Source organism: Mytilus edulis, chromosome 7, assembly GCF_963676685.1.
Source record: "Mytilus edulis chromosome 7, xbMytEdul2.2, whole genome shotgun sequence".
Classification (NCBI taxonomy): Eukaryota; Metazoa; Mollusca; class Bivalvia; order Mytilida; family Mytilidae; genus Mytilus; species Mytilus edulis.
This window is the reverse complement of record NC_092350.1, coordinates 71388018-71411941: the sequence shown is the minus strand read 5'-3', so window position 1 is coordinate 71411941 and position 23924 is coordinate 71388018. Positions and strand designations below refer to the sequence as shown.

The following is a 23924-nucleotide window of genomic DNA, read 5'->3' as shown; positions in this document are numbered from 1 at the left end:
ATTTTGTCATATGGACAATACTTAGACCAGTCTTTCCTAAAAAAAAAACGGCATTGAAAAATAAAAGAAAAAGCATATTATGTTTTTTGGCAAATAATTCATGGATTTGTTTTACAGTAGTCAGCACTTCGGTGTTGACATGATTATCAATTATAGGCTCATCTTTATAAATTTCTAGTTACAAAACTTTAAATGTTTCGAAAAAGTAAGGATTTTCGTATCCAAGGAATCAACTATCAAAAGTTGTTGGAAGTTTTAGATAAAATTGATTGGTGTGAAATTCCTCCAAATGTAAGTGGTTTTGGTTTGTTTATGTTAGAATTCATTATTCATATTCGGGTAAGCATTGACAACATAATTTTTATTTATAGGCATAACAAATATAATTCTATAAATTCTGCATGAGAGCATATACTGAGTTCACAGAAAAAGAATAATAAAGCAACACAAGGAATAGAGAGCAGTCTAAACTGTTAAAAAATAAATAAATGAACGATACCAGTACCCTCCACATTCACATAATCTAGACCTTCAAGCATGTTTTTACTCTGAATGCGATTATTTATATATCACCAGAATGAATCATTAGGATAATGGAAATCGGATATTATGCAGATGAATAAACAACATATCGAAATGGAAAACTATTCACATTATTTTCGTTAACTTCCGCATTGAACAGGTGATACATTATTGAATTAGAAAATCTCGCGGATCTAAAACATAATACATGTCAGCAAGGTGTTAACATATTTCGTGTAATTTCATACAAATTATATTCAAATAACTGATCATGTTTCTTTTTACATTTAGTAAAATAATTTAAAATGTACTCACTTAGATATTTATCGTATAACTGTCTATGAAAGAGCTGTTTATTCAGAATTTAATATAATGAAGTGAATGATAGGTTGGATGAATGGAATAGTATTGTGCTTTTGACCAGGGTGAGATAAATCATCGCATACATTCAGATAGTGCACACTAAAACAAAAATATATGTATGCAAAGTTTAAACTCCATTTCAATGACAGACTTGATACACTAAAAGCTGTTTGATACAAGTTGAGAGTTTATTACCTACAAATTCAGGAAATACTGGATTGAAAAATTAGATTTAAATGAGACAAAAAAAAAAGACAAAAAAGTCACTTGTTTTCAAATACAACTAAAAAATTGTTTTATCCTTAATAACTTATAGATTTTTGTTTAGATCATTTTTTTTGTTCATATCTATGACCTTTGATTTGTTTTTCTTGTGAAAAAAGCCATTAAGCGATGTTCGGAGGACTCTATATAATTAACTGAGTTAACCAGCATATTTTTATGTTTACTATTTAACGAATCGTGACTCGCTACCCATTACAACACTTTTGAAATATATGAACAAAGAAGGATCGACTACGTAGCATTAACCATTTCCCCCTTTATGACAGTTTGTCTGATACCTTATTCAAGAAACACATGTTATCCGGGCAAAACATGACCTTTGAACTTTTCTCTTCTTAGTTCTACGTATACAGAGATATGTTAACATCTTTAATCTGGTCACGACATGAGAGACGTTAAACATATACATCTGACACATAACAATCTAGGGCCTGAAAAATTGTTATTTTTTTTTTATATCAAATGAGTGTTTGGTATTTATTTTCTGATGTATTTGATGTTGTTGGTTTTATATTATTTTTTCTTTAATTTCTTAACTTTTCGCTTGCAACGATATTACAAGTTATAAGCAGGGATGTGAACTCGGTGGAGATTTACTAATCGAGTACTCGTTGGATTCACCAAGCACTACTCGAGTACTTGCTCAGTAAAACATGTACAAAATGGTATGAAAAATTATGCCCGTTTTGTATATGTTTTGTAAGTCATTGTCTTATAATCATAAAACGGTGACTTTATTAAAAAAAACTCAGCATTATTACTTATAACTATATAATAGTCAACATAGGATGATATACTACCTTTTCATATAACAGTACCTTACCTCCGGTATTCCTGGTTTTCACTTCATGTTTAATAAACTCATCCTCCTCAAATGTTTCAAGTTTAGGCAACCCCGGAATTCACATTTTTCCTAAACAAATGAAAGTACAAATATAAAATTAAATTGCATTTCAAAATCATATCACTTTCACCATAAATGTATGTCATGCAATAACTCAAACGGATCAATGAGTGATCAATATATGTTTAGTCAATTTAAGTTGTTCCTCCTCATAAATCTGTTTATAGCAGCTTTTGTGTAAGGTTTACACATCTGAAGTCCGTATATTTTGAACATGCATGTGTGTAACTATTAAATGAGATACAATTTTAAAATTTCCAAACACGGTGCAAAGATTACAAAGATATGCCAAATGAAAATAGTTATTATCGATGTGAACTGGCACAACTCTAAATTTCCAAAGGTTGTGACAGTTTAGATGTTATAACTGCATTGAGGGCAGTCCTTAAACGAAAAAATCAAAAATGTCCTAACCGATCCAATATTTCAAATTTGACAACGGTAGGGCAATTGCAGCAAAAACTACATATTTAAGCCTCCCAAATGAATAACAGTCTAATAATGATAAGAAAAATAATGTTTTATCTAATGAGGTAAAATAATTGAACGTGGTTACGTACTTATACATCCATTCCAAATAAATGGAGCCCTGCAATTTAAACTGTTATTTTTAAAAATAATTTCGAACTGTAAAGCCAGTACTAAAGCCGGAGTTATTTGAAACAGGTGATGACAAGACAATGAGGGACTCATTCTATGTTTTTTCATTTATGCCCTCTGGGGAAACTGTTCGTAACTTTCTTATCCAAAATCTTTTCCGAGCGACTCTGTTGACCTTCGACCAACCCTCGTTGTGGTCTATGATTGTGATGGTAAGGTTTTTGAGATCAGCTTGTGTGTGCCCAGGTGATCTCAAATGACGACTTACGGGTAGGTCGGGCTTGCAAGTGTAGTCACTTCGATGACCATTCATGCGTTTGTTGAATGGCTGCTCTGTCTCGCCAACATACTGCATGCCACATCGACACTGAAGGAGGTATACAACATTCTGGGTTTTGCAAGTTAAATTGCAATATATAGTGTACACAGACCCAGTCAAATGGCAAGTAAATGTTTGAGTATTCAGTATTTGTTGACAAGTCAGACAACGTCTGTTACCACATGACTTGCACCATCCTGCAATTGAACAGCTTTTATTTGAGGAGACGTCAGCTCTAACAAATAAGTCTTTCAGACTTGCTGGTCTCCGAAAAGCTAAGACAGGAGGATTGGGAAATTTAGGGTGTTTGGCAATAGTTTGCCAATTGGCACGGATCAATCTTGAAAGGTTAGTAAAGGCTGGATTGTATGTAAGAACAAACGGGACTATTTTGCTGCGCCTCTTCCGTTTGTACTGTAAGAGGTCATTGCGGCTGTTATTTTTAGCGCGCGCAAACCCCTTATCTATGTCCAATTTCTTATAACCTCGTTTTGTCAAAAATCCGCGAAGTTCCTGTAACCGTTTCGTGACAGCCTCCTCAGAAGAGCAAATCCGCTTGACTCTGAGAGCTTGACTGTACGGGATACTTTTTGTACAGTGTTTGGGGTGATAGCTTTGGGGAGAAAGGTACTGATGTTTATCTGTGGGTTTACAGTAGAGGTCTGTTGATATGACACCGTCCTTTATAGATGTGGTTGTGTCTAAGAAAGATATCTTGAGTCGGAAATTTCATACGTAAATTTAATTGAATGGTGGGCGTTGTTTGCATGTCTGATGAAATCATCCAGTTTTTGTTGAGATTCCGTCCATTTTATGTCAACATCATCAATGAAACGGAACCAAGACAAAGGTTTGGATAAAGATGCTGCAATAATTTGTTTTTCTAATTTGCTCATGAAAATATTGGCGTAAGACGGTGCCATTTTCGTCCCCATCGCTGTCCCGTTTATTTGAAGGTAATGATCACCATTAAAGGTGAAATTGTTGCATGTCAGTACCAGAGTAAGCAGCTGGACTAAACATTCAGTAGGTGGTTCTTAAATGTTGCGCGAGTCCCATATTTCCCTACAAGATCAAGATTGTATGCCGTCATCATGAGGTATGTTGGTATACAATGAGGTGACATCTAAAGTGACAAGGAGGGTTTCAGGAGGAAGAGGGTTCATGGATTCCATTTTACGAAGATAATCTGTAGTGTCTTGAATGTGGGAAGGAAGATTTTCTACATGAGATCTTAAATGAAAATCGACGAATTCCGAGATTTTCTCAGTCGGATGGCCGTTTGCGGATACAATGGGTCTACCAGGGTTGTTAACCTTGTGTATTTTGGGAAGAAGATACAATCGACCAGGCTTGGCATTCTCTGGTTTTAAATAACCAATTGTATCCTCATCTATGTGACCATCATTGTACATGGTTTGTAACGCAGTGATAATTTTGGAGCTAAACTCGGAGGTAGGGTCATAGTCTAGCTTCTTATAAAATCTCTCATCAGAGAGCTGACGCACTGCTTCCGCGATGTAGTTAGCTTTGTCCATTTTCACAACGGCATTGCCCTTGTCTGCTGATTTTATCACAATATCATCTCGGTTTCTCAGCGATTGTATGGCTTTTTTCTCGTCAGGAGAGGTGTTAAAAAATGAAGAGTACTTGTTGCTAGCTAGATGAACAACATCCGATTTGATTTTGTCGATAGCATCTTCCAGTGTAGCAGATTTACTAGGTTTTGGAATCCATGAACTCTTCTTTTTAAAATGCGGAATTATGATTTCTTCCTCCGAGTCGGACGTGTCTGAGTCTTCCTCATTATCCACCTCTTTATCCTTGTTACCAAAATATTCTTTGATTCTGAGGGTTCTTGCAAAGTTATCAAGGTCATCTCCCAGTTTCATATTATCTATGTTATTGGGAGTATGGCAAAAATTCAAACCCTTAGACAAGACTTTAGTTTCGTCCCCAGATAAAGAGACTGAGGATAAATTGACAACCGTGTTGTTGGAATTGGTCGGAACTCGAATTTGTCTTTTAAATCTACGATTTCGAGGCTTTTTATTTGATTTTTTAGAGGGTCTGATTAAAGGGTGGTTAATTTGCACACCATCACGTTTAAATTTGTTAATCTGTTTGACGTGGAGCTTATGTGATTCGATATGGTTGATATCACCAAGACGTACTTGAATTTCGTCAAGTTCAGGATCAGACAATTGTTTACGAGAATGGCAGTGCAAATTATCACGTAGTTTATATAAATAATTTACTTGATGAATTGATTATTGGCGTAAAAGATCCATCAGACTAAAAGAACTGTTGTATAAAATGTTATTCCATCTGTGGAAAAATCTGTTTGACTTTCTCCTGTTGTAAGTGGAGAGGCTTTTAAAACTAATCCTTTCGGAATAATTCCTTAATCAATGTAGGTTTCTAAATTTGAAATGTGATGTTCTGTTTTGATAGTAGAAGATCTTAATTTCTTAAAATAAAATTGAAAATGCATGATGGAATATGCAGTAAGAAAATCGGATCGGGTGAACACACTCAATGCAGACTACCAAAAAGGTAAAAATATAAAATGACTGAATAAATAGTCAACGATCAATCTTACAGGGCGACGGATCATGTAATATGATTATGTACACTACAAAATATAATATATAACAAGTCAAAAAGGGTACAACATCACCATTAAATAACTATAAAATGAACAAATATTAGATATTTCGGATAACAGATATCCTTCTTCAATTATAGCACGATGTTAAATGAATCATGTCAATATATTCAAACTGAGAAACTTTTTTCAAAATCTTGAATTTATACAATTTAAGCGAACACCAGACGCTGATACAATTTTAAAATTTCCAAACACGGCGCAAAGATTACAAAGATATGCCAAATGAAAATAGTTATTATCGATGTGAACTGGCACAACTATAAATTTCTAAAGGTTGTGACAGTTTAGATGTTATAACTGCATTGAGGGCAGTCCTCAAACGAAAAAATCAAAAATGTCCTAACCGATCCAATATTTCAAATTTGACAACAGTAGGGCAATTGCAACAGAAACTAAATATTTAAGCCTCCCAAATGAATAGCAGTCTAATAATAAGAAAAATAATGTTTTATCTAATGAGGTAAAATAATTGAACGTGGCTACGTACTTCAACATCCATCCCTAATGAATGGAGCCCTGCAATTTAAACTGTTATTTTTAAAAATAATTTCGAACTGTAAAGCCAGTACTAAAGCTGGAGTTATTGGAAACAGGTGATGACAGGAAAATGAGGGACACATTCTATGTTTTTTCATTTATGCCCTCTGGGGAAACTGTTCGTAACTTTCTTATCCAAAATCTTTTCCGAGCGACTCTGGCGACCTTCGACCAACCCTCGTTGTGGTCTATGATTGTGATGATAAGGTTTTCGAGATCAGCTTGTGTGTGCCCAGGTGATCTCAAATGACGACTTACGGGTAGGTCGGGCTTGCAAGTGTAGTCACTTCGATGACCATTCATGCGTTTGTTGAATGGCAGCTCTGTCTCGCCAACATACTGCATGCCACATCGACACTGAAGGAGGTATACAACATTCTGGGTTTTGCAAGTTACATTGCAATATATAGTGTACACAGACCCAGTCGAGTGGCAAGTAAATCTTTGAGTATTCAGTATTTGTTGACAAGTCAGACAACGTCTGTTACCACATGACTTGCACCATCCTGCAATTGAACAGCTTTTATTTGAGGAGACGTCAGCTCTAACAAATAAGTCTTTCAGACTTGCTGGTCTCCGGAAAGCTAAGACACGAGGATTGGGAAAGATCTTGGATAATTTAGGGTGTTTGGCAATAGTTTGCCAATTGGCACGTATCAATCGTGAAAGGTTAGTAAAGGCTGGATTGTATGTAAGAACAAACGGGACTATTTTGCTGCGCCTCTTCCGTTTGTACTGTAAGAGGTCATTGCGGCTGTTATTTTTTGCGCGCGCAAACACCTTATATATGTCCAATTTCTTATAACCTCGTTTTGTCAAAAAACCGCGAAGTTCCTGTAACCGTTTCGTGACAGCCTCCTCAGAAGAGCAAATCCGCTTGACTCTGAGAGCTTGACTGTACGGGATACTTTTTGTACAGTGTTTTGGGGTGACAGTTTTGGGGAGAAAGGTACTGATGTTTATCTGTGGGTTTACAGTAGAGGTCTGTTGATATGACACCGTCCTTTATAGATGTGGTAGTGTCTAAGAATGATATCTTAGAGTCGGAAATTTCATACGTAAATTTAATTGAATGGTGGGCGTTGTTTGCATGTCTGATAAAATCATCCGGTTTTTGTTGAGATTCAATCCATTTCATGTCAACATCATCAATGAAACGGAACCAAGACAAAGGTTTGGATAAAGATGCTGCAATAATTTGTTTTTCTAATTTACCCATGAAAATATTGGCGTAAGACGGTGTCATTTTCGTCCCCATAGCTGTCCCGTTTATTTGAAGGTAATGATCACCATTAAAGGTGAAATTGTTGCATTTCAGGACCAGAGTAAGCAGCTGGACTAAACATTCAGTAGGTGGTTCAAAAATGTTGCGCGAGTCCCATATTTCCCTACAAGATCAAGATTGTATGCCGTCATCATGAGGTATGTTGGTATACAATGAGGTGACATCTAAAGTGACAAGGAGGGTTTCAGGAGGAAGAGGGTTCATGGATTCCATTTTACGAAGATAATCTGTAGTGTCTTGAATGTGGGAAGGAAGATTTTCTACATGAGATCTTCAATGAAAATCGACGAATTCCGAGATTTTCTCAGTCGGATGGCCGTTTGCGGATACAATGGGTCTACCAGGGTTGTTAACCTTGTGTATTTTGGGAAGAAGATACAATCGACCAGGCTTGGCATTCTCTGGTTTTAAATAACCAATTGTATCCTCATCTATGTGACCATCATTGTACATGGTTTGTAACGCAGTGATAATTTTGGAGCTAAACTCGGAAGTAGGGTCATAGTCTAGCTTCTTATAAAATCTCTCATCAGAGAGCTGACGCACAACTTCCGCGATGTAGTTAGCTTTGTCCATTATCACAACCGTTACGGCACTGCCCTTGTCTGCTGGTTTTATCACAATATCATCTCGGTTTCTCAGCGATTGTATAGCTTTTTTCTCGCCAGGAGAGGTGTTATGAAATGACGAGTACTTGTTGCTAGCTAGATGAACAACATCCGATTTGATTTTGTCGATAGCATCTTCCAGTGTAGCAGATAAACTAGGTTTTGGAATCCATGAACTCTTCTTTTTAAAATGCGGAATTATGATTTCTTCCTCGAGTCGGACGTGTCTGAGTCTTCCTCATTATCCACCTCTTTATCCTTGTTACCAAAATATTCTTTGATTCTGAGGGTTCTTGCAAAGTTATCAAGGTCATATCCCAGTTTCATATTATCTATGTTATTGGGAGTAGGGCAAAAATTCAAACCCTTAGACAAGACTTTAGTTTCGTCCTCAGATAAAGAGACTGAGGATAAATTGACAACCGTGTTGTTGGGATTGGTCGGAACTCGAATTTGTCTGTTAAATCTACGATTTCGAGGCTTTTTATTTGATTTTTTAGAGGGTCTGATTAAAGGGTGGTTAATTTGCACACCATCACGTTTAAATTTGTTAATCTGTTTGACGTGGAGCTTATGTGATTCGATATGGTTGATATCACCAAGACGTACTTAAATTTCGTCAAGTTCAGGATCAGACAATTGTTTACGAGAATGGCAGTGCAAATTATCACGTAGTTTATATAAATAATTTACTTGATGAATTGATTATTGGCGTAAAAGATCCATCAGACTAAAAGAACTGTTGTATAAAATGTTATTCCATCTGTGGAAAAATCTGTTTGACTTTCTCCTGTTGTAAGTGGAGAGGCTTTTAAAACTAATCCTTTCGGAATAATTCCTTAATCAATGTAGGTTTCTAAATTTGAAATGTGATGTTCTGTTTTGATAGTAGATCTTAATTTCTTAAAATAAAATTGAAAATGCATGATGGAATATGCAGTAAGAAAATCGGATCGGGTGAACACACTCAATGCAGACTACCAAAAAGGTAAAAATATAAAATGACTGAATAAATAGTCAACGATCAATCTTACAGGGCGACGGATCATGTAATATGATTATGTACACTACAAAATATAATATATAACAAGTCAAAAAGGGTACAACATCACCATTAAATAACTATAAAATGAACAAATATTAGATATTTCGGATAACAGATATCCTTCTTCTATTATAGCACGATGTTAAATGAATCATGTCAATATATTCAAACTGAGAAACTTTTTTCAAAATCTTGAATTTATACAATTTAAGCGAACACCAGACGCTGATACAATTTTAAAATTTCCAAACACGGCGCAAAGATTACAAAGATATGCCAAATGAAAATAGTTATTATCGATGTGAACTGGCACAACTATAAATTTCTAAAGGTTGTGACAGTTTAGATGTTATAACTGCATTGAGGGCAGTCCTCAAACGAAAAAATCAAAAATGTCCTAACCGATCCAATATTTCAAATTTGACAACAGTAGGGCAATTGCAACAGAAACTAAATATGTAAGCCTCCCAAATGAATAGCAGTCTAATAATGATAAGAAAAATAATGTTTTATCTAATGAGGTAAAATAATTGAACGTGGCTACGTACTTCAACATCCATCCCTAATGAATGGAGCCCTGCAATTTAAACTGTTATTTTTAAAAATAATTTCGAACTGTAAAGCCAGTACTAAAGCTGGAGTTATTGGAAACAGGTGATGACAGGAAAATGAGGGACACATTCTATGTTTTTTCATTTATGCCCTCTGGGGAAACTGTTCGTAACTTTCTTATCCAAAATCTTTTCCGAGCGACTCTGGCGACCTTCGACCAACCCTCGTTGTGGTCTATGATTATGATGATAAGGTTTTTGAGATCAGCTTGTGTGTGCCCAGGTGATCTCAAATGACGACTTACGGGTAGGTCGGGCTTGCAAGTGTAGTCACTTCGATGACCATTCATGCGTTTGTTGAATGGCAGCTCTGTCTCGCCAACATACTGCATGCCACATCGACACTGAAGGAGGTATACAACATTCTGGGTTTTGCAAGTTAAATTGCAATATATAGTGTACACAGACCCAGTCGAGTGGCAAGTAAATCTTTGAGTATTCAGTATTTGTTGACAAGTCAGACAACGTCTGTTACCACATGACTTGCACCATCCTGCAATTGAACAGCTTTTATTTGAGGAGACGTCCGCTCTAACAAATAAGTCTTTCAGACTTGCTGGTCTCCGGAAAGCTAAGACAGGAGGATTGGGAAAGATCTTGGATAATTTAGGGTGTTTGGCAATAGTTGTCAATTGGCACGGATCAATCGTGAAAGGTTAGTAAAGGCTGGATTGTATGTAAGAACAAACGAGACTATTTTGCTGCGCCTCTTCCGTTTGTACTGTAAGAGGTCATTGCAGCTGTTATTTTTTGCGCGCGCAAACCCCTTATCTATGTCCAATTTCTTATAACCTCGTTTTATCAAAAGTCCGCGAAAATCCTGTAACCGTTTCGTGACAGTCTCCTGAGAAGAGCAAATCCGCTTGACTCTGAGAGCTTGACTGTACGGGATACTTTTTGTACAGTGTTTGGGGTGACAGCTTTGGGGAGAAAGGTACTGATGTTTATCTGTGGGTTTACAGTAGAGGTCTGTTGATATGACACCGTCCTTTATAGATGTGGTAGTGTCTAAGAATGATATCTTAGAGTCGGAAATTTCATACGTAAATTTAATTGAATGGTGGGCGTTGTTTGCATGTCTGATGAAATCATCCAGTTTTTGTTGAGATTCAATCCATTTTATGTCAACATCATCAATGAAACGGAACCAAGACAAAGGTTTGGATAAAGATGCCGCAATAATTTGTTTTTCTAATTTGCCCATGCAAATATTGGCGTAAGACGGTGCCATTTTCGTCCCCATCGCTGTCCCGTTTATTTGAAGGTGAAATTATTGCGGCTGTTATTTTTAGCGCACACAAACCCCTTATTTATGTCCAATTTCTTATAACCTCGTTTTGTCAAAAATCTGCGAAGTTCCTGTAACCGTTTCGTGACAGCCTCCTCAGAAGAGCAAATCCGCTTGACTTTGAGAGCTTGACTGTACGGGATACTTTTTGTACAGTGTTTGGGGTGACAGCTTTGGGGAGAAAGGTACTGATGTTGCAGTATATGGTAAGTTCATTCAAGGGCAGTGACCACTATGGATAGATTACATCGAATGTCCTTTACTTGCCAATGATTTACAGGATTGTGAGTTTGATTGGACAAGTGAGGAAAGCAGAATTCCATGGTATAGGACCAGCAGTTGTCAAATACCGGACAGAACCGGTAGAAGGTGTTTAGATTAATTGTTATGGTTCATATTGTTTTTTTTTTTTTTTTGAATTTTTAGTACCGAAGATGATTTTGAATTTAGGTAAACACAACCAAAAAAGATAACTTTATTTACTCTAAAAAATATATAAATAAAATGGAAAATATATATAAATAAAGACAACATTGGTATACCGCTGTTCAAAAGTCATAAATCGATTGCGAGTAAACAAATCAAGGATCCAAACTAAAACCGAGGGAGTGTTCACCTGTTATAAGAGGGAAACAACGAAACAACAGAAAACTGAAGTGCAACAAAAATCAAACGACAACGTAACATACATAGGAACTAACTATTCGGTAGTATAACATTTTATTCCTTAAGAATGAAATTGATACTAGTTCAATAGAAATAGGAAGATGTGGTATAAGTGCCAATGAAACAACTATCCATACAAGTCACAATTATAAAAGAACGTTAATAAACATGTTAATTAAACTTGTAAAATCAATACCTCTGGACACTGTATTAGTGGAAGTGATTTCCGACGATACTAATATTTTTATTTTCTTAAATCAAGGTTTTTTTCTGTAAATGGGTTGTCCTTGAAAATGCAATGTATAATTATAGAAAAATTTGTTAAAAAAATAGAAGTAAATTTTGTTAATATTAAGAGTGTTATACATGTACTGCATCAACCAGTTTGATTTCACGAGAAAACTGTATACACTTATTGAATTATTTATTTTACATATGTAGCTAGTACTTAAAATGAATGCTCATATCATCAACTCCCAACGCTCTTCATTCGATACAGACGTTTGTCACGGATTTTAGTTTGACGTCATTTAATAGTGCCAATATCTAGTGAAAGATAAAGTAATCAAGTATTGAATATATATATTTGGTAGTTTCTATTCGGATCTCAAGTTAAAATGCATCGATATATCATAAAGGCACAGCAAAGAAATGTCAATATTAGAAATAGATAATTCCCCAGAAGGTTTCGAAATTTTTTGATATTATATAAGTAAAAACATAAATTGGTCTATTACAATCAATCAACCGATCTTAAACAGGACTGCAAAACTATCAGTTGGTATTGATGAAAGTAATTAACCCTGAAATGTGCCAATTATTACATGTGTTTTTAACCATTTTCTATCGATACAAGAGTCATGAATATCAATTCAATATATAGTTTGATCAATGTTTTTAATTAACTTTAGTCCCAGAGGTAAGGTTTAGACTACACGCAGGATAGAGAAGAGATATACTTGAGCACTTTAAAGACGGATACTGGGGTTATGTTTGTGGGGCCTACATAGGTACCTCTGAGGCAACGGTGTTCTGTCACATGTTAGGTTTCAATTAAGTACAATAATATGAGACAGGCATTACCTATAAATGGGGACGAAGTCTGTATGAATTATTTTTTTGTAACTTAAATATTTGTTAAAAAAAAAGAAACGAAAATATCGTAACGTTTCCGATTTGAGTTCTATTGTTAGGGGTTTTAGTTGTGACGATACCTAAGTTATGACGTCATATGCAATGTAAACAAAGAAACGCTATCATCAGGTAACGTTTTTTCATATCAAGGAATAATTAAAAATGAAATTGGTATTGCGTTCCTTCTTATTTTATACTAGACTGATAGATATATATTTTACTCAAAGTTTCATACAACGAGACCGGAAAAAGGAAATACATTGTAGATTTCTGCGCAGATGAACGAATTTTCCTGATTTTTTTTTTTTTTTTTTTTATTTTTTAAAAAAAATTTCTACTGTTATTGGGGACTTCTTCCACATGTAATTGTTTTTTAAATTATACTTAATATAACAGCCGTTTAGTGGTGTTATTGATTATTAAAAGGCAGATTGCGGTCTTAAGCTGGCATGTCAGTAACTGTTAAAAGTCATTTATCAATATGTAGCATTGTCATTTTGCTTATAATTTCTTTTGTTACCTATTCTGACATCGGACTCAGACTTCTTTTAAATCAAGTTTAACTGTGGGTATTGATATGTGTTTCTTTATTCTAAATTGGTCAGAGGTATAAGGGGAGGGTTGATATCTCTTAGTTTCACACATGCTAAAATGGAAAATGTAAGTTTGAAAAAAAAATGGAATGTGATAACAGCAGTATTTTCAATTATTGTATTTTTTTTTTTGTATTTTTTTTGTATTTTTTGTATTTTTTTTTTCCTAATTGCTTTCTTTTTTAAACCAGTAACGGTGGACATATCATTACTGATGTGGATAATGGACGAGACGGACATAATTATAATAGGAAAGATATCGCGCCAACCATTCTTAAAAACATAGAATGCCCATGTAATTCAGTAGACCTCAATCAGTGTTCAGCACGAAAATGGAGTCACAAAGATAACAGAATAATTTGCGACTCCCACAAGAGAGATTTAAGACTAAAGCGTAGGTCAAAACCTTTTCCAGGTAATCAAAGTCTCTTATTTTTATCTTCGATGATTGAACTAATCTCTTTAAAATTTGCTTATTTTTTAACATGTTGAAGGCCGAGTGGTAACATATATTTGCTTACCACTAATGTAATTTGGTCTGGTGTTAGATAGTTGTCTGATATCAAATCATACAAATTCTAATTTACCTCGTCTGAAACGAAAGTCGGTCTCATTTTGTATAAGGATTTATAATTCAAATCGTCCTGAACATGTATGGAATATTTGCCACTAGCATTAAGCAACCAACAATTAATCAATTATAATTTAGATCGTAGAAGGCTATGCTACATATATTGTATTTAAATGACTACTAAACTACGTATAGTCGTAAACGGTAGTTTGATGCACTATATTTGGTATGCGGTATTTATTAAATTCAATATGTCAAAATTGAATACCCTTTTTTGTTTATTTATGATTCGAACAAATTTCGACGATTTATTGATAATGCGTGCAACTCAAACATGTCATAATGAATTTATAACACATTTGCAACCATTTAAAAATTTTCTACAGTTTTGAAAACACATTATTTTAACCCTTATAATACAAAACAGACAAATATTGACACAATAATGTTTTCTTTGTTTAAAAAAACACGAGGTATATAGAGCATGTTGACATTATATGTATTTGATTAAAGATTATGAAGTACAGTTGTTTGGAGGAAACTTGACCAATGAGGGACAGCTTATTGTAAAATATGAGAACACAAGGACAACAGAACACTCTGATCACTTTTCGACATAAAATGTAGCTGTTGTATGCAGGCAGCTTGGATTTAGGTATTAAGATAATATACACGGTTTGTGAATAAGAAGATTGCAAACAATTCATAAGGATTTACGAATTAGTGTACCCAACAAACTTAGCTAAATAAATGTTCTTATACATGTTAACTACTGCGCCGGATGAATGTAATAACTTGTTGGATTATTTATATTCTACATGTTTCGGCTTTTGGGTTTCTTAGCAAAAGCACAAAGGGGGTGGGGACATCAACTATAACAAATATGTTTTAGAAAGAAACGTAAATTTTATCGGCTAGCCACAGTTAAACACAATTAAACCGAAATATGGTGTTTATACATTGCATGCCTCTACTATTGAGTAAAATGAACTTCACCGAACACAACATGAACAAAGGAAGATATGATAAAGAACTATGCTGAATATTTGTTATATATTACCACAAATGTCAATTGATGTATCCTGTAAATAAATAAACTCATTATAGATACCAGGATTGAAATTTCATATTTACCTTGTTTACGCAAGGCGCGCGTTTTGTCAACAAAAGACTCATCAGTGACGCTCGAATCAAAAACTGTTAAAAAAGCCAAATAAAGTACGAAGTTGAAATGAAGTGAAGACATTTGCAAACACTTATTTTATATTACTGACATGGAGGAGAAAAAAACAGTAAACAATCACTTTATAAAAATAGTCTGTTTTGGTTAATTCTGAAATGCAACAGAAAAGAACAGAATGTTGGGCAATGCAATTCAATTAAAAACACAACCGTTATCGCCTTTCAAAGGAAGTGTGTCAGTGTTTATTAAGTGCTATGAAGAGAAAGTGATCCCGGTATGTTTGTATTTATGTTTTGTTTTGTTTTGTTTTTATGATTTATGTTAAACGCATATAAATTACCATTTTTTGCTGGTTTTCGTTTACAAAATATCGTATACTGGATAGGATCGGAATTATAAAGTGCAAAAACCCCTACAAGTAGTTTTGCAATATGTTTCCTTTAAATTCGGGGTGGTGGAATGGCATTGCCCTTACACGAACATTTGTTTGTTTATCACCATTTGGACTGGATATGGCAGTACATGTTTATGTCTCCATGCCGCATAGCCAATTCGACATTCCTCTTTAGCAGGGTTAACAAAGCACCTACCTAAGTGAAACCGTGAATTGCATTCACCCTATCGATAACGACGGATATGTTCCAATAGTCGCAACCGTTATCTTGTCGTCTTTTTCTCTCTCAAATATAATATAGCGATAATAAACTACTGACCTGTTTTGTGCGTATACAAGTTACAGATGGGCAATTCATGTGGTACATGATCTTTGTTTTTTCCCGGAACACCTTAGATCTTCCGTCCAGTTTCTCGATTTGTTCATCAAAGTCTTAGTTATCAGTACTTGGATTTGTAGACTTTTTGTAGGGGCTATTTTTTGTTTTGTTTTGAAAATAAACTCGTCATAGATACCAGGATAAAAATGTTATATTTACGCCAGACTCGTGTTTCGTCTACATAAGACTGATCAGTGACTCTCGAACTGTCAGTTGTTCTTTTTTTTACTTTTAATATCCGTTTGGTATTATCCGCCTCTTTTTCCAGCACTAGAAATTAATATAATATATATGTAGAGCTCCAGATGACAGTTTCTGTAGAAGGTTATGGAAAGGTTATTGTTCATAGCCAGGGAGAAACATGGGAAATCTGCTCTTCTCGATGGTCTGGTTTCCATGGTAACTCTCTATGGGATGATGTAACGGCAACAGCTGTATGTCGTATGTTACATAAAAGGTAGATACTATCCTTACAGCAAATGCATTGAGTGTGTACATGGTGTAGGTAGAGGTAGTATCAGTTAGCTTGCTTTCTAACTGAATCGTGAAATCAATGTTTTTGATTTTCATCTCATTCTTTAATAGTCTGCAATAGCAAATGGTTTGTATCGTGTCAAGGGTTGTATGACGACCTGTAGTTGTTAACTTCTTTACGATGTCTTATTGACAATAATATCAACTAAAAAAATGACAAACGGAAACCAAGATCATGCATCAAAAATCTAATTCTATTATTTAGAATATTGGAGCGCGTCTTTCTTTGTCATATCATGCGAATATCTTCTGAGGTTAACAAAGCGAACGAGTAATGCTTAACTCAGACTGCAACTAATCTAGTCTACTTGTCCAAATTTGCCTCCAATATGTTCAATACAATTATCCTTTGTATAAATGAGCAATTTTCTTTTTTTTAGCAATGGAACCGCAATACACTTTTAATACCTTTCGATTGTCGAGAAATTCCAGCAACGGCAAATAACATACAACAAGTGTATTGTTCTAGTGGAACTTCACATGTCGGAGATTGTTCCTATGGACGTCTTGGTTTCAAGGATTATAGGTTATCTCCATGGGCACCAGGTGATTGCAACGAAGCGGTAATGCATAGGACATATCGTGGTGGTATTAAATGCAGCAAATAAAGATTTATCAAGTTTGATTTGCTTGATAAAAATAGCAATCCACATTCTTTTGACAAACATTATAAATTCTTTCGAATAAACAGCTGCCAGCAAAATGTGAACACACTTTTATGTAGCATACTCTCCAATGAACCAATACCCGAACATTCTTGTAATTTTTGTGCGACTTTCAAACAAGTGAGAGCTAAAGCTAGCTATACAACCTGGTTTAATCCAACCTTTTTTTACAAAAAGAAATGCCTATCCGGTCACTCAGCTAGTCAGGAATGTTACAGTTGGTTTTCTATCATTTTTTTTTATGTGTTTGAGGTTTTGCTTTTGCCATTTTCTAAGGGACTCTTCGAATTGATTTTCCTTTGAGTTAGGTATCAATTTTTTTTACTTGTTTTCCCTTTTCAAAAAAATGATTCAAACGAAGTCAAAATAACAGTCAACATAATCTTTGATATCTTGTGATACTGGGTGATTTTATTTCAGATGATCAATTGTTTTGTGTTTGCTGGTACAAAGAGCGTATTTGGTGTAGCAAAGATTGTACTCCAAACTTTGTAAACATGCATCAGAGACAAACTACACAACTGACATAAAATTTCAGACAAACATACAAATTGTTCTAAAAAAATAGGTCAACAAAAACAAGTGTACTTGTGACATGTGTTAGCAATCAAAGATATTTAGGAACAAAATACGTCGTACATGTAAAACATAACACGACCGCCTACTCGTGATTTCATACTTTAATCAAACTGAGTTTCGATTCGTATAATGGTTCAATTATGTATACCTTGCTTGTCATGTTGGCACTTCCGATCTTGTTTCTTATAGAAAAAAGGTGAATGGTATATGTACATTTTATAAAGTTTACAACTTATGTATCTGACTTTTGGAAATGTTCCAGTACCTAAGGCAACTACAAATGTACTTTAAATATAATGTGAACATACGGAAAACAAATAAGCATCACTTATATATTGATTTATAGCATATTACCAATAATTCAATTTAAATGTAAATATTGAGTTTTAACAAGACCGTTGTTCCATAAAAACGATGTGATCACACAGGTGTGATCGGTAATAAATAATAAAATAAGATATTGATGTTTCATGCAAATGTACCTGTCAGCTCTTGCAATATCCAAAATACAGTATGTCCCCGCTTTAGATATTTGCAAGTCTGAAATTTTGAAAAATATATTCTTTCTCTGAGAAATTAGTACATAGACGAATATAGCTCAATCAAAATTGACAAGTTATTGGCCAACAGGGATGACGTTCGTACCTATCAGATTAGCTATCTTTATACTGTAGTCAGTGAACTCCGTAAAAGGGTGCCAAGATGAGGTAGACCTGCTAACGTAAAGACAGGGCACACCATGTTCTAGTATAACGAATGGCTTTTGAAATTAGTCATGTTCTAAGAGACAATAACAAAAAAAATATATCAACCAGAACAGCCAGGAACCGAATGAAATCAGCAAGTTTGATGTCAACATGGTCAATGCGATTAATTAGAAACATCAACAAAACTCGAGGTTTTTACCTCGATGTCATTGAAACTGAAGGCCCTGACGCAGGATCAATTCGTTAGATATGTATGACGAGAGCCGATTTCTGCTGCACTTTACAGATGTACAAATGGGAGTTCGAAGACAGAGCAATTACGGCACATATCAATGAGGAACACTCAACTGACATGCCCTAATTGTGGAGGCTCTATAATAATACGGGGTTATACTTGTTCATCATTTGAAATTTGAACAAACCATTTCAGCTTCGTACTTCACAATATTTCAAGAACAATTATCTGTGACGTCACAATGGGAACACACGCTATCAATCTTAATGCAATTGAGCGTTACTATCTTTAACGGATGAGATACTAGATAAAACATCACAGGAAACATGTTATCGGATTTTTTTGCTGATAGATATCGCAATATATAATCCGCTTGACAAAACTTTGAGACATTTTGCTCGGTTATTTCGCCCAACCGCCATTCACATTCTATCTCTCTTTTGGTATATAACGATATTGATGTGTAACAAACCGTTAATTTATACATGCATGACAGGAAATAAAAAGTTTCATCATGTGAAACTATCTGGTCATATTTTTCTAAATAAATTGTATTTAGTTTAACCCATGATGGAATTGCAAAACAGGTAAGAGTAAATTTCGTCAATCTTTCGTTCAACACTAGATTTGAAAAAAAAGAGATATTTTTTCCGACTTTTAATTAAAGTCATCAGTATTGAGAGAAACTTATCAAGAGCATGTGCAGTCATATTTCTAACGAGCAGTAACTATTGAATTAATTCTGATCGTTTGATGGATCTGGCCATGCGAACTATATTTGCTTCGCATCACGGTGCAGAGCTATTAGTTTCATTCGAAATACACGCCAATTTGAATAAATTACTTATCACGTATAGAATCTGATTGGCTGCACTATAATGAGGCTGAGATACAGCAACAGCTATTTGCTTAAATGAATTAAAGAATTACAGACTTTTCTCGTCCAGCATAAGTCTTTTTAGACATCAAATGCCACAAAATTAACTATGTGTATTTCAGTTCCGACCAACAGTCACTAATTCATGTTCGTTTTATTATGTATACATTTCACAAATTCAATATTGAAAAATCTATTATTAATACGTGTTTAATTGCTTTGTTACTCTGCAATTTGCACGATTTGCTTTGCTAAACAATGTTCCTATACAATGTTTACAAAAATGCATTACTGTATTTTATAATTTCTGACAACATAGGCACACCTCCAGTAAGGCACACCTCCAGCGTTGTGTATAAATTTATAATTGGTTTAATTTTCAACAAAAAATTTCAATTTATGTTGAGTATATGTGTTACTCCCACTGTTGCTTACGATTCAACCTCAATACAATAAAACATGTTAGTCCTAGACCTGCAAGACGTTGTTGTTACATGTAATCTGTTGTGTTCCTTATTCACAAAACAAGTAAATGGAATCTACCCATACTGTAATTCTATAAAAGAGGTGAATAATTGAAGTTATTTTAATGTAAAGAGGGTTAATTTAGGATGACGATCAAAGTTGTAATTTAATGTTTACTTATATTACATAGTCGCATAGTTGATATCAGAAGATTATCTTCTTTGTCCCATATATTGGAAAATAAGCCACTGCATTAGTACTACATGCATATCAACATACTTATTCAATTTGATAGTCAGTTATAAATAGTACAGCTTATATCTGATCAATAAATAAGAAAAGACAAAAAATATTGCTAGGAATTTAAATTGAAATAGGAAAATGAGAAATGAATTTACATGGAATGAACTTTTTCTATTTGCATCATTTTGTTTTAATTTTTTTGTGAATATATAATACAAGGTAGAATAAAAAAAAAGACAGCTAATCTCAATCCGTGCTTTTTACAAGACCGTTAATAGGATTACGGCATGTATAGTAACTATTCAATAAAAAGTGAACACGGGAGTTTTTTTAACAATCAGTGCCGAAGTTCAAAACTCAACGACAATTCAAATTAAGATACCCGATTGAATTGCGAACACCAAACTAAAATCGACCGGGTGTGTCAACTAAATAAGCGTCATATATTTGTATGTAATGGGTACAATTATCTTCTTAAAAATAGAAGCATCGTCAAAATGTCAGTATTGAGTAAACATTGTAGGTCAGAATATGGATGGTACAGCTAAATTCAACAGTAATTGTATTACTCTGTCATTCATATTGCCATTTCCTGTCTACCTTATGCGCCACTGTGACCCTCAATTTTCAGTGAATAATGCCTTTTCCAAGTGGGACATAAATTAATTGCTTTTCATTTGTTCCGTCGTTTGTTTAGCTTTTCATGATTTTAGTTTTTATGGACAAACCCTATTTTAATTTGATAAAAGAATTCGCTATTTGTGTTATGCATTGTTGATGTTTCGTTCTTTAAATGGTATTTATAGTTTCTTTAATTGGTTGTTAATACTCTTAACTACTTAGTATGTATTATGTGAAGGTAATAAGCATACATAGACAATAATAGTGTATTGACTTGACATATCAACGATATAAGGAAGAGGCTTAGAAACGGGGAAATGCGAGGCTGTGCCGAGCAATTTCCCCGTTTCGTGCCGAATCCTTATATCGTTGATATGTCAAGTCAATACACTATTATTGTCTTTATACTGCAATCTAGAAAACCAAAACAAATTCTGAATTGTTGTTTAATGTGATTTTGTTATTTATTGGGAAAAAATATCCTCAAAAGACCTCATTGCGTAGTAATATCAAAACCCAATCCGGTTGTGAACAATGGTAAAAGAATTCGTTTCAGTATGGAATAAAATATCAACAATAAGCATGAAACACAATGATTTATAAGTTTTAAACAAACAATATTAACCACAGAAATATGTATTTCCAACAATTGTATAAGAAATAAGCTTGAATCGTTCCACGCTTCGCGATGTAAACATTTCATTTGAGCGGTCACAGTTAATGGCGGTCACACATGTATACATTCATGGTTTGAATTTGTAATTTGGCACCGTAAAACATGGATTCGATCCTGTTAGAAGTGTTTGTCGGAGAACAAATGGTGGAATTGTCGGAACCAACGGAGAAATCGTCACTGACAGTTGTTTCAGAAGTTAGAGGTAAGTTTGATGCAACTGGAACAAGGCAAAGGGGCTGAGGGGTTCACCAGTTGTGTTGCTGAGGACATTAGATATCTGCTTGTGCTTGTCCTCATTTAACGCGCTGTAATTTCTGATAGATTGCACATTTTTATGGCCCGATATCTGCATTATGTCGGTATCTTGTACATTATTGTCCTTCAGTTTTTGGACCAAGTATTTTCGCGCACTGTGGTTTGTCAGGCGCTTATTGTCGTCCAAATTGTCCTTTTCTTTCATAACTTTCATGACACTTGCAAGAGATTTGGACCCTAATCGCTGTCTAATGAACCACAGTTTATTTTCAGCTCCTGTCAGTGGTATAGTGCGTTTAGTTATGTAGAAGGGGTCCATTTCATGTGACATCCCAGATGGCCTCTTAGAAGCGAATTTCTCATATAGTGCCACAGGGTCCCTCTCTCCTACACACTCATAAATCTTTGGGCTTACGTCCCTAATGTCGTTGACATTTTCCCCAGTGCGTGTTTTTGTTTGACGTTCATTCAGTTGAAGGTACCTCATACCATCAGAAGCGGTATTTAAGGTTATGTAGCACCATCTGAAAGAGGAAGATATACACAATGTACATTTGAACTTATAAATTCATAAATACTATTATACTCTGCAATTTAAATATATTTCTACCATGTATATGCATTATATGTGCAAACGTATGAAATTTAATTACCGCATGAATCCTTATTTAATAATTATAATAAATTGATCAGTAGTTTCACAATATTAAATTGCTTTTTGATTGAATCTGACTGTCACTTTTGAAATTTCACATGCATATTTTGTTTTCTAGAGTAGAGCTTGAGAATTAGGGAAGTAGCTTTCAGACAGCATAAACTTGAACAACATGAACAATGGATCATACGTTTTGATTGGATTAAGTTTTTATCAACATGGTTTACCATTTAGGACTGGAATTGCACGATTTAAAATGGAACTACATTTTGTATCTATGAAAACGATGTACCGTAAATAAAATGTGAAGTTGATTTGGTTCAACAGATGTGAAAGTTTCCCAGGATATATAAATATAGAATAACCATACATTGTCTCGAAATATCAATGTTACATGTATTTGTACAAGGCTTAGAAACAGGTAGAAAGCGATCACTTCGTAGAGTTTACATGTACTGTTCCAAAAAGTACTAGTAATCACATTAGTAATGTAGATTTTATGGGACAACATTATTCGGATACATGTATTTGTGTAAAACCGTAAAAATAAATGAATTATACTGATTAAGCAGAAACATATATGTGAAAGTTTTGCAGGATATATATATTCACTATGTAGAGTTTACATGTTCTTGTTTAAAAAATTACTAGCTATAGTAATGGAGAATTTATGTGACGACATGATTCGGAGACATGTAAATGTATTTGTGTAAAACATGACAAAAAGGAAGGAATTATACAAAATTTCGCAGGATATGTATATTCACTACGCAGAGTTTACATGTTCTTGTTAAAAAATGTACTAGTAATGTCGATTTTACGGGACGACATGATTCATGTATAATTCAAATATATACTGCAGCTGTCCTATTTGAGCAGTCAAATTTGCATTGACTGTATATTCATATGTGATATACAGTCACTGACCGTATATCACCTTGTTTATGACGTTGACAATGCGTTTCCGTAGAGTTTTATTTATGACGTCAATAAAACATACAGGTTCGCGGAAAATTTACGTCGTCCTCTCCAAATTAAAAAATGATTGTTTTTACCCTAAATACTTCATTTAGAACACTTATAAGAGTTGCAGTATATAAAGAATAACCATACATTGTCTCGAAATATCAATGTTATTTGTACTCGGCTCGAAACAGGTAGAAATGCTCGGCACAGCCTCGCTTTCTACATGTTTCTAAGCCTCGTACAAATAACATTGATATTTCGAGACAATGTATGGTTATTCTATATCTATCTATAGCTACATGTATGATAATTAATAAATACATTTTATGTTTTTATTTTAATTAGCGTGATAATTATGCGTGACACATGATAATTTGTACATGTGTTATTGGCCGTGGATTATACAATGTCAATTATAACCTGTTAGTGTCAAATACATGTACATGTACCTACCTAAGTTCATAGTGTTCTGTTACACCTCTTAAACC

At 34.4% G+C, this 23924-nt stretch overlaps 1 protein-coding gene across 1 annotated transcript; it reads right to left on the bottom strand.

Moving 5' to 3' along the window:
• Positions 1–4066: 4066 nt before the first annotated feature.
• LOC139483388 (uncharacterized) lies at positions 4067–4885 on the bottom strand. The gene has a single exon (XM_071267407.1). The coding sequence runs from the start codon at positions 4883–4885 to the stop codon at positions 4067–4069; it is 819 nt and encodes a 272-aa protein (XP_071123508.1).
• Positions 4886–23924: the final 19039 nt, after the last annotated feature.